General features: G+C 43.6%; 1 protein-coding gene across 4 annotated transcripts in view; it reads left to right on the plus strand.

Annotated features, from left to right (window-relative positions):
• fndc3ba (fibronectin type III domain containing 3Ba) overlaps window positions 1–12,500 on the plus strand; it is an 84,774-nt gene that overhangs the window by 29,046 nt on the left and 43,228 nt on the right. For all 4 annotated transcript variants that reach the window (XM_044047598.1, XM_044047600.1, XM_044047601.1 and 1 more), the window contains exon 4: window positions 11,185–11,261. In XM_044047598.1, coding sequence (XP_043903533.1) covers window positions 11,185–11,261 — 77 coding nt within the window. The remainder of the gene's footprint in view (window positions 1–11,184; window positions 11,262–12,500) is intronic.

A 12,500-nucleotide genomic window follows, 5' to 3' on the forward strand; every position in this document is an offset into this window, starting at 1 on the left:
TTGGTTTCATTCGTGAGTTCTGTGCTGTGTCAGATGATGTCGAGGTGTGTCATCTGTGTGTGCAACACTGTGACATGAGGCATGTTGTGTAATGAAATGAACTTTCAAGTGCAATGGGGGGGGGGAGTTGGTTAAAGTCTGTACTGCAGCTGTTCTGTTAGCCGGAATAATTTACAGTGTGTGAGAATGTGTTGAAACAAACTGTGCAACATACTTGAGGATAATATGTAATATGTAATTACACCCCCCACACTCTACATTTCTATCATGATGTACATGTGTGTCTTTTTCCCACAGCATCATTGCAGTCCTGGGATTTTGTTGTATTGTGCAGTTCACGTTTACACCAGAGCTGCAGCAAATGATTATTTTCATAATATGATTCATCTGTTGATTATTTTCTCGACTAATCGATTGATCGTTTGGTCCATGAAATATCAGAAAACCTTAAAACAGTGTTGATCGACGTTCGTCAAACCTGGAAATGATGATGTTCTCAAATGTCTTGTTTTGTCCACAAACCAAAATGATTAATTTTGAATGATCTACACGAGACACGAGACCATTTTTTAACGATTTAATGATTTCTTTGTTATCCGGATCAAATAAATGAAGAAATTTTAAGAAGCTTAAACAATCAGAAATCTTGTTTTAATCACGAAAAAAAGCTTCAAACCGATTATCAAAATAGTTCATTATAATAATAATTGATTCATCGATTAATTGTTTCAGCTCTAGTTTATACATTTTGCTCGTATTAGACCAGTGTTTCCCAACCCTGTTCTGCATGCCCAATGGCGTACTTCCACCGGCTCGCCTTGGCACGGCACAGTTACGTTGCATTTCCACTAGCACAGTGGGACCCGGGACCATAGTGGAAAAAGGACCAGAAGATGTTGCCCTGCTTCAACACACCTGTGTGTTGTCGCAAGGCCAGCGTATTCCCCTAAACCCGTTTCCGAGTGCACGGAAGTCACTGAACTCCACACGGTACATGGCTTTTTTGTAGTATTTTGTGCTGCAACAGGCGCTCGCGCCGTGCAATAGAGAAAACTGTGTGTGCATTTGGGGATATTAAATTTGTCTCGTGTCCCACTGGATTTTGGAAACTGGTCACTATGGGAACGGGCTCTCACTCCAGGTGGTGGTGTGTGTGTGTGTGTGTGTGTGTGTGTGTAATGGAATGTGGTCCCTCTGGGCACAGATTGTGTGTGTGGTATACCTGGCTTCTTCTATTTCCAGCGTTTCCTACTTAAGTGTTCTTTGTTAGAAACAAAAGGATAGAGAGGGTTGGTTTGCTTTATTTGGCACAAGGTGAGAGCATGACTTAAGAGTGTGTGTGTGTGTGTGTGTGTGAGAGAGAGAGAGAGAGAGGGAGATAGAGCGTTGATTGTTGTTGTATGCCCTGCCCAGTGCTCGCTCATAAACTCATTGCCCTCACACAGTAGGGCATGAGGAGGCAGGAGAAGGAAGGAAGGGGGGAAGCATGGAGTGGAAATAAAATGATGGAATAGGTTAAAGTAAATAAAGGAGGAGAAGCAGCAGCAAGAGAAATAGAGTGAGAGTGAGAGAATCAGACACTACATGTCTGGTCGTGTCTGCTGCCATGCATTCCGGGCGAGGCCACTTCCTCCAAGCGATGACCCCAACCACCCCTGTGCTCCTGACTTGGTTTGGCCTGCCAACTCTTGAGGAAGGCTGTGCTCGCTGTCGGGACTGGCCCACTGAGTGCAGCGAAAGGGGGGGTGGGGTGGGGGGATGAAAAGAGAGAGTGGGCAAAAACTCTGGAGAATACTGTGTCTGTCTTCATACGTAAGGCTGTGTGAAAGTGGATAAGTGTGTGAACAGCAGCTGTGTATTGGAGGGCGCTTTCAGAATTTTCCAGAGAAAGAAAGCGAGAGAAAGAGAGAGAGAGCTTTTCCAGGGATGAAATTCTTGGCTCCGTTGAAGCTCAGGGTACAGCTGGAGCTCCTCTTCCTCCCTCCACCCTCATTCTCCTCCTCCACCTCCCTCTCATTGACTTCCTCCCTTTCTATACCGTAGTATTTTTTTTTTTTCCTTCAATCTCACTCTAATAACTTTAACTTAACTTTTTTGAGGATTTTTTTGCCTGCTGTCTCTATGTATTTATTTTAAAACACTTTTTACAATAAGATTGTGGGACAGTAAGGAGAAATAAAAATGTGTGTGAATTAAAGTGAAATTCTGCAGTGCTGCAGAAATTCTTCAGTTAAAAGACCGCCAAAAAATCACGACTTTGGATGTATTTTTTTGTGTGAAAATGCAAATCATCAGGTGTGAATCATAATTTATACACACCGGATCAATGTCACTGTTACATCATCATGTTCTGGAAATGTGTCCGTCCATAAAAGTTTTCCTTCTCTCTAATCTGACCGGCGAGACACACCAGTGTGTGTGTGTGTGTGTGTGTGTGTGTGTGTTAGTTAATGAACAGGTCACGGCTGAGCAGGAAGTTGAGGAATGGTCAGCGGCACAGATTGAGAAGTCGGTTTGATATTGGTCTGAAAGCGAAGTTAGTGGGGGCATTGATATTTCTTCTTATCGCGCACGCACAGTCTCCACATCTTCACTTCCTGTCTGATCTCTCGACGGCCGTCGTCAGACATGCACACACACACACACACACACACACACACGCATAAACATGCTCGTATGCCCGTGCATGTGCACACACACATACACATATACACACACTCATGTAAATGCATACACACAAACAGTGGAATTTTGGGGAGTGGGGGGAAAGTCCCTGCTAATCTAGGACTTCCAGTCTTGACTTCTTTCTTCCACTGACATTCACACGACTTCTCTCCTCCTCTCCTCTCCTCTCCTCTCCTCTCCTCGCACCCACTCTTTCTCTGCTTGCTCCTTGTGGCGGACACAGGACTCGGTGCTGTTCAGACTGACTGTGACTCATACACCAGGAATGCCCCACATTAACATGTGGAGATAGATGGGGGGGGGGGAAGGGGAGGACAGGGAGTGAGAAAGAAAGAGAGAGGGGGTGCAAATGTAGCAAGTTGTGCACAAATTGGGAGAAGAAAATGAGTAGGACTGAAAACATCGCCGTTCCTTTTGTGGGTCAAGGTTGGGGAGTTTGTTTTGTCTTTAGGGTTCAAGGGAGTGAGGAGAAAAATGAAGGGAGCAAGGGAGGGAGAGCAGGAAATGATTATTAGACTCTGGGTTTGTTTACACACACGACAGCTGTTGCACTTGGTTGCGCTCCTCTCCCTCTCCTTTTCTCACTCACTCTCTCCCTTGTAGCCATGTAGAGTTGATTAGGGAATGGATACAGTGAGTCATCAGCGTCTGGGGTTGTGTATGTTCGCTTGTGCACGTGCATGCTTGCACATGTATGTCAGGCAAGCCTTTGCCCATGGCAACACACGCGTGTGTGTGTGTGTGTGTGTGCGTGAATGGAAAACATGATAAGTGAAGTATGCCGATGCTCCATGCGTCGTGTGTTGCATGGTTACCAATTCCACAACAATTATATCTGTGAGCCCCAAGAATAGACTCATGTGATAATAATGGCAGAGCCTGTGTGTGTGTGTGTGTGTGTGTGTGTGTGGCCACGATGACCAAGGTGACCACGATTTCTGACCGTAAATGTCAGTCGGTCCCACAAGTGTCAGCCTGACAACTTTAAAAAAAAAGTTTCTGCATGCTTGCTCAGGTGATGATGATCTGGGGTTACTCGGCTGTTTTCTCTGGACACCTCTGTCCATTCAAGTGTGTGTTATGTTAAGATCCTGAGAACAAAGCCCGACTGGGCTCCGGGTCCCTCCAGACGTTACGTTGCTCTCCTTCTGGAGCAAACCCAGCAGCAGCAGAAGTAGGTCGGCTGACGGCGCCCCTCCTCTGGGTGGAGGCGCAGCGGCGGCGAGAGAGGTCTGGGCTGGGTGGAGGTGTGGGCTGGCACCCAGGCTACATGCGGAACATTAAACAGATCTGGGCTTGTATGCTTACGGGCCGTTTACACGGCGATCGGGACGAGATTACATGGAGACGGTAACATCTTATTCCAACAAGTTTAACCCTTTCAAATACGTTAAGAGTTTTCAGGAGATGTTGTACCCGAGGGATTTAGAAGAATAGAAACGGATCATTGGCGTATTCATCAAAAGATAATTGGGTGGTTTACTAATGTAATGATGAGAAGTTTTTTCCACAAACTGGGTGTATCGCGTATGGGAACATAACTCATCGTTAGGGAAGATTGAAAATAAATAAATAAAAAATAAGGCGATGAGTGTTTGATTTATTATAACATGGATGTTTTTTTACTTCCCTGTGGATACTGACAGTTAAACACTGCTGCTGTCTTGGCCAGTTTTCCATTACACGAAAAAACAAACAAACCCGAAATGTTCGTCTTGTTCAATGAGTTGAGTGGAGAAACGGAAAAGTATACATTTTTGACTCAAAGTGAGCAAATCTCAGAGGCTTCAAATTTTGGGGTGGTGCACAATCACAAACCATGAACAAAAACACCACGTTTAACACATAATTAGACTATGATAGTTAATACTTTGTAAAAAGTTTGACTTGAAAACATCTGTGACAACTCAAATTACTATACATGTCAGAAAACATTCCCCTTACAACTGATAAAATGTGCATTTTTATTGACTTTATGTCCGGACATGTAAAACTATTGAGAGGATATGATGGGCACTGCAGGCTTTTTGTGGCAGTTCAACTTAAAGAGAGGACGGAGATGCCGGAGAAGCAGAGGGAAGTAATAATTGGATCTGATCCATTAGCTGCTGTTATCGCTGAGCAGAACACAGCAGAACCACCTGGAGACTCAAGTGCACACATCTGCCATCAGAGCCCATGCAGGATCTGGCTCTGAGGGGCAGCTTTGCACAAGCAGGGGTGGAAATGTTCCTCTGCTGTTGTTGCACAAGGCTTATTATTTCATTTGAAGTCCTCCTAATATGAAATACGAGTCGGAGCCGGTGGGATAACGAAATGCAATGTCACGAGTTTCGCCGCTTCTTTCTTTTCTCGTGTCTCGAGCGCTTTAATGCACTGGCATCACATGTTGATGAAGTCACCGCGGTGTCGATGACGGTGTCGTCATTCTGGCACAACTTTCTCCTTGTTCTCATATGAAACTCTGATGCAACGTTGACTTTGGAGGATAGAAGTGTAGGGGGGGGGCCCCCCGTGCTCGTTCTGAGGAATGTGCTTATGCATACCTGCGTGCGCACACACACACACACACACACACTAACTTTTTACACTCCAAGGCAGCCCACTCAAGTTACGGACTGTAGAAGATCGGGAGTGTTTCTTTATGCACATGTATAGACGTGATGATGATGATGATGATGTGATCTCTTTGTGTGTGTGTGTGTGTGTGTGTGTGTGTGTGTGTCACTCTGTTGCCGCGGGTCAGGCAGCTCAGGAAGTCCTGACTTCCTCCACCATCACTGAAACTCACCCTGCCCACAGCAAACATGTCCGCCAGACTTGACTCACCGGAGATGGACCGACGGGTTCAATCTCCCTGTGTGTGTGTGTGTGTGTGTTTGTACATGTACGACACACTGTGCTCTTTGAACGTCGTCTCCCACATTTCCTCTCTCTCACTCTCTCTCTCTTTTTTCCCTTACATTTCCCATCGTGCTTCACATTCTGTCACTCTTTATTTTTCCTCTTCATCTCCAAAGCTTCTAATAGCTCAATTTACTAAGGGATCAGTGGAGATTTGTGGTGCTTTTACATTGTAGGTAGATCTGACAATAGCCCGTGTTCTCCACAGTGTGGGTTTTGTGTAGTGTATCTGTGTGTGTGTGTGTATTGGCAGTAGAGGAAGCTGCCGTGGGAGTGTCTTGCTCCAAGCGCCGAGGACAGATAACATTACCCCGCTGATGCTTACATAACTTCCAGGCAATGCCACGTCACAACTGACCCAGACACACACACACACACACACAGATGTGCACACACACACACACATAGTCACTGAGATTAGACGGCTGCCTCTGTGGGGTTTAGATTGTGCGTTTGTGTTGTACTTTTAACTTGTTTTTGTCTGTATTTTTTTGGGAAATCCAAAAATGAGTCAAGTTCTTTTGTATTCAGGTCAGCTTACACACACACAGACACTCACACAGCTATTCTTCTGAAGACACTGCATTATCTCTAACTGTGTTACCATAACCAGTTGATGCCAGACCCTTAACCTTAACCTTACCCTTAACCTAAACATAATTCAAACCTTTAGTTTTCGAACCTCTCTCTCTGTGACGACGACCAGTCCTGACAAGGTCATTGTTTATGCCAGAAAAAGGTAACGCATATAAGAACACACACACACACACACTTTCCCAAGGGGTTCTGTGTTTCCTTTCAATGTGGCGACCACATGGGCTGGAACCAGGGGGGAGAAGAAAAGTGACAGTGTTGCACTTCTTTCCTGGAACCTGAATCCTGCTCGAGTCTAAGAGCCTCAACGCCACCTGATCCACATAAAGACCTTCATTACACGCTCTCATTGTCGGTACAGTTGACTAATAAGTGTGATTTGTGACTGTGCGTTCATATAGTGTGTGTGTATGATGGGCATCATTATGGTTGGAAGTAATTGGGCGTGTGTGAGGCCGGGCCTCTCTCTGTGTTTGTGTGTGCGTTCGGGGGCCTCGTTGCAGCTGCCTCTGACAGCTGTATCATGGGAAACATCTGATGAAATGTTGCGTCACCTCCTCTCTCTCTCTGTGTGTGTGTGTGTGTGTGTGTGAATGTATGTACACACAGCTGGACAGTCGCCACAGTAAAGCTCGGCATAGTAGATTTTCTGCTACTTCTCCATTTGTGTGGTTGCGTGTGCGGCAGGATGTTTATCATGCACGCGTGTGTGTGTGTATATCTTGTGTAAATGGTTGACGGCAAAATTTAAACTCACCGAGGTGAGAAATAACGTGTGCGTTTATAATCACATTGCCAGCGAATGGGGCTGAGCAATTCAATATTTTTAAATTGATAAGGCAACGCAATTTGCAAAATGGTAAGGCTGCAATTTAAGTGTAAGTTTTTTTTAAACCTCCCGGTCAAATCTGACTGAATTTCCACTAAATTAGCAGTTTGTAGTCAAAATTAAGTTAAGTTAATTCAGTGTGTTTACAGTAAACAAAATAAGGCAGTAATCTGACTAAGAGTATACATGCGGAGGAGACAAATTGATTTATTGGCTTTGTATGTCTCACTCCTCCTCCGTAGGTGGCGCTGTATCTATGGAATTAGATGTTCGTCAATATTATCAAACAACACTTTTCACCAAGCAAATAAAATATTGATTTAATCATTGCAAAATATTGTATTTTATTGTTTGGAAATACACTTGTTCTTTGTGCTCCAAGTCTATGACTTCCGGTCCATTGAGCTGTCACTCCAAAACTCAGTGGCCAATCAGCAGGCAGCTTCCTAAGCCCCGCCCATGGTCAGAATCGGGTTAATCGTGACACAAAGTCCGCATACATCAGGGGTCACAGGGAAATGAAATTGCAACTACTAAAATTGTGAATATATTTTACGGATTTTATATATATATATATATATATATATAAAAAGAAAACATTTATGAACCAAAATTAATTTAGTTACCTTACAATATTAAGTGGTGGGCCGCATGAAATCAACCAAGGGTTCTGGTGAGACCTCTGGTGTAAATGCAGGAGTAATCAGACTACGATCCAGGTATGTTAGTCCGACTAAAGCTAGCTTGATTTTAGTCGGACTAACTTGTTTGAACCAAATTATCGCCTTAGTCCGACTAAAAAGCAATCGTTTTATGGTCCCATTCAACACCTGTGTCTCTCTCTCCCTCTCTCACCCCCATGCGTCGTGATTTATCTTGTCTTTGTTCACACGCACACACGCACACACACACACACACGCAGCATCGTTCTGTCATCATTCCTGTGGTCCGTGCGGTTGCTGTAGCAGTGACTCTTAAACACATGTTTCTGACCTCCCCTCAAATGATGCACATCTGATCCCAGATTCATCTGCGTCGCCCTTGCAGTCGCAGATGCGGATTAGCGTACTGTAACATTAGCGCGTTGCCCTTTAACAGATGACAGACAGTGAGATGAGACGCATGAAATGGTAAAACAGTGTTTTACAATGAATCTAAGAAGTGACACGCAGCAGGCGGTCTCTGACCTTTGACATTATATTGTTGTTGAGGCTGTTTTTTCACATTGAGACAAACAAATATCAAATTTAACACGCAAAATCTGGTGTTTGTGTATTTTGCCATGCAGAAAATTGTAAATAACTGCCAGATATTGAAAGATATTCTGGGGAAAATGGTGAAAAGGACATTTTCGTGTCCTTTTATGGTTAAAAAAAGACGGATATTTTGAGGCTTAGGTGTTAATGGGGTTAAGTTATCGGTGACTGTAGTTGGTTATCAGGTCGTGTGGTTAAATAAGCTATTTAGCCCGATGCCCCCCCAGGATGCTTCCCGGGGGGGCAGATTACATGGCACGATGCTCTTCAGTGACTCAGGTAAGTAGGAGTCATTCCAAATGCAGGATATGAGCTCATCATTGACCCCATAAGTGACCTCCCCGACATTCGGAAGCGGAAGAAGTGACGGATGGAAGACGGGGAGAGGTGGTGGCGGAGGAGAGGAGGAGATGAGCGCACGCCGCGAGCCCCTGTTGCCTGGGATTCCAGCTGGATTAGGCAGAGGAAGTTGTAACTCTATTTGTGGTGCTTAAAGGGCAAAGACCGGGGGAGTGATGTTACTACAGTGTGGATCAAGGAGCACATTTACTTAAAATGTGCACATGCACACACACACACTCAAATACACTACATGGACTACTGCTTGGTTATCCTTAGCCTTCCTAAATTGCAGTCAGCCTAATGCTATATGACTTACAGCTGTGTGTGTGTGTGTGTGTGTATGAAGGGTTATAGGACAAAGAGTGTCTTGTATTTTGGGGAGGGGTTGGGGGTAGTTGGGCCTGTTGGGTCCAGTCCTGGGGGCCAGGGATGGGAGTGTTCTCTCTCTCTCTGTGTGTGTGTGTGTGTGTGTAGGAATGCTGCTGTTTGCCGAGTGAAGAGCACAGACTGTCCAAACACATGTCTGTTTAGAGAGAGTGTGTTTGAGAGAGGCTTTACTGATATACAGAGAGAGAGAGTGTGTGTGAGACTGTGTGAGCAAGAGGAAAAATTGTGCCTTATTCAGTGATGGAAAGAGGTTTAGATGAGCTGTGTGTGTGTGTGATGCCATGCTATGACCTTCTAGTGAATAAGGACTTTCATATCCTTCCTGGTCGCCATGGTAGGAGGGCAGACACGGGTCTGAAAGACGTCTGTCTCTCCCCATACCTGTGACTGACTCACTCACACACACACACACAGAGACACACACACTCGACTTTGCTCCGGTTGGGTTTGTGTGTGCACAGTAATGTGTGTGTACTGTACTCTCTCGAACCTGTTTGTTTGTGGCCGGTGAGAGGTCAGGAAAAGGGGGCTGATTCAGGGAGGCTGGTTTCAGAGGGATGAAGCGAGTAATTGAAATCAAAGGTGGGAGTGAAGGATGTGAGTAATGGGAGAGAGGGAGTTTTCTAGTGTGGGAGGAATTCCTGAAAAAAAGATGGAACGCAAAGGTGTAGAGAGGGATGGAGGGAAGACGAAGGTCGGTTAAGTTACATAAGTCACCTATACCAGAAGAGAGGTAAAGGAGAAGGTAGGAATGTGAGGTAAAATGGTGGAATGAGCCTTTACAGGAGGAGACGTTGCACTGGTGTCTTCAGAGACAGAAAAAACGAAGTGTTTCTTCATGCTTGCATGTGTTTTTGTAGGCAGTAAGGGCCTCTGTATGTGATTTATTCAGAGGCCGAGTCTGCCTCCAGCTGTCCCAATGGGGTCCCAATGACTTTAGCAGCCGCAGACCTCCATCACACACACACACACACACACACACACACAGAGGAGGAAGAGAGGCAAGGAGAGATGTGGTGGTCGGGGGAGGAGGAGTTATGATAGTGGAAAAGTCAACATCATTATCAGCCTGCTAATTCTATTAGATTCTCTTGCTCCTCCTTTAAGGCCGAGGTTTTCTTTCTTTCTTTCTTTCTTTCTTTCTTTCAGTCGTGAAAGAACAGACCTGTGCTCTCATGCGTCGCACATCCATAGCACAATACATACAACCTTTCAGTCTGCCTCCCACATACAAGAAGAAAAGAGCGGCTGACATTTTAGATTTATGTTTGTGTGCTTTTTTTTTCTTTGAAGCTACGCAAGTGGGTTTTGAAGAGCACAAAGATCTCTAATGCGACTATTTTAAATTTCATCTTCATTTAACCAAGGAGTCTCTTGACATTGGAATCTGAAGAAGCCACTCTTATTTCTTTCTTCTTTTTCCACACATCACATTTGTACATACACATCAAAAGAAACAATCGATCACAGTGTCACACATATTAGTCTTTGACATTGCACTTCTTATACACACACACAGTCTCTGTAATAGGTTACTAGTAACAAATGGCCCCAAAACAAATGGTACATTTTAATCCCATATTTAATTTCCTTTTTATTTCATTACATTTACAATCCATCCATTCTACATGCACTGTGCTCCAAATATGCAAGTGTGAATGATGTTTAGATCTTCTATATTCTGATTCTGGGGTGTGGTTTGAATCTAATTGTCTGGTATCTTGCCTTTTTTAGTTTGACTTTTTTCACTTTCTGAATATTTTTCTTTTAAAATTGGGATTATATATGTGTATGTACAACATATATATGTATATATGTATTGTAAAGTTACATAACATAGCGATACTGTAGATGAAGTTCACTGAAGCAGAAGACTGGATCGAAACATTCATTTTAGCTCATTTAATGTGTTAATGAATTGACAGCAGCTGTGCCTGTTAATACAGTTGTATTTGTGTCTTTATTCGGCTGAATTATGTCGTCTGCTCGTGCCTCTTTTTATGTAGGTGCTAATTGTTTTTATCTGATTTTTCTGTTGTTGATCAAGTAAAATCTCTGGAGTAAACACAAATGGAATAAAACACATCAAGCTTTTGTCTTGAATGTTTTTCTGTTGATTGACAAACGTAGATGAGCTGCCTGGCTAATAAAAAATAAACGTCCTTTCCCCTCTGTCCCACGTTCCAGGTCCTGCTGAGGTTCCCATGATGTCCCCAAATGGGTCAATCCCTCCCATCCACGTTCCTCCAGGATACATCTCACAGGTTAGTTTGTTTGTGTGTGTGTGTGTGTGTTATTTCTTTCCTCCCGTCTGATCGTCTCAGACGTTTCTCATCATCGTCATCATGTGTTTCTGTTGTGTGGGAGAGTTTTGGGCAAAGGAAGAGACAAACATGAGAGGGGAGACGCGAGTTTGCAACTGCGTTTAATTAGCCCCGCGGTTTCTTTGCTTTTTTAAAAAAAAGAGTGTCTTAAGCCATCATGTGCTCTCGTGTTTACTCGTAATTGACATTTGTTTTTCACACTCAACAAGTTGAAAGAATGGTTTTTTTCTCTTGCCATGATTTAACAAGTTAGTGTGTGTGTTCATTGTTGCCTGTTGTGCATGTGTGTTATATATATATATATATATTTTTTTTTTAAGCACACCAATGCTTGTTTCTGGAAAATTCTTGAAATGCAGTCAGGGAAAATTATATATTTACAGCCAAAATAAAATGTTTCATTGAAAGCACAAAGCAAATCCGAAGCACATGGCCGAACGGACCTGTAGACGGAAACTACAACGTCTATTCTTGGCGGCAGAACTACCAGGAGTGAGTCGAGTGTTCGTCAGTAAACAAGGTTTTGAGCATTTGATCCATCCGGCACCGTTCTGAGCTGCTTTGGTCGACAAAAAGACACAGATCCAAGGATCCAAGGATGCCTCCTCCTCCTCCTCCTCCCCCACTGCAGCACCAAGCAGGAATGTGCTGAATTTTAGGGAGCATTTGTTTCTGTGTGTGTGTGTGTGTGTGTCTCCTTACAGCCATAGAAAGACGTGTGCAAACCTGCTGAAAAAGTTTGGGGAAAATGTGTAATTGTAATTTTCCTTCAAATAATAGAATACTAAATGAACCGTCAACTATTTTGACCATCGCTTAATCGGTTTGAGGGTTTTTTTCATTATTAAAACAAGAATTCTGAACGTTTGAGCTTCGTAAATGTGAACATTTCCTGGTTTCTTTGCTACATGACAACAAAGAAATCATTGAAACTGAATCATTTCAGTTTGTGGACAAAAACAAAGACATTCGAGAACATCGTCATTTCCAGGTTTGACAAACATTGATCGATATTTTTCTACATTCTCTGACATTTTATGCACCAAGCGAATAGTCGATTAATCGAGAAAATACTCCACAGATTCACAGATTAACCGATTCTGAATGTAATTGTTAGCTGCAGCTCTAATTGTGATTGACTAACCATGAATTTTTGTCTATTAGAGCTGCAACTAGCGG

The sequence above is a fragment of the Solea senegalensis genome, linkage group LG16 (assembly GCF_019176455.1).
Source record: "Solea senegalensis isolate Sse05_10M linkage group LG16, IFAPA_SoseM_1, whole genome shotgun sequence".
Lineage (NCBI taxonomy): Eukaryota > Metazoa > Chordata > Actinopteri > Pleuronectiformes > Soleidae > Solea > Solea senegalensis.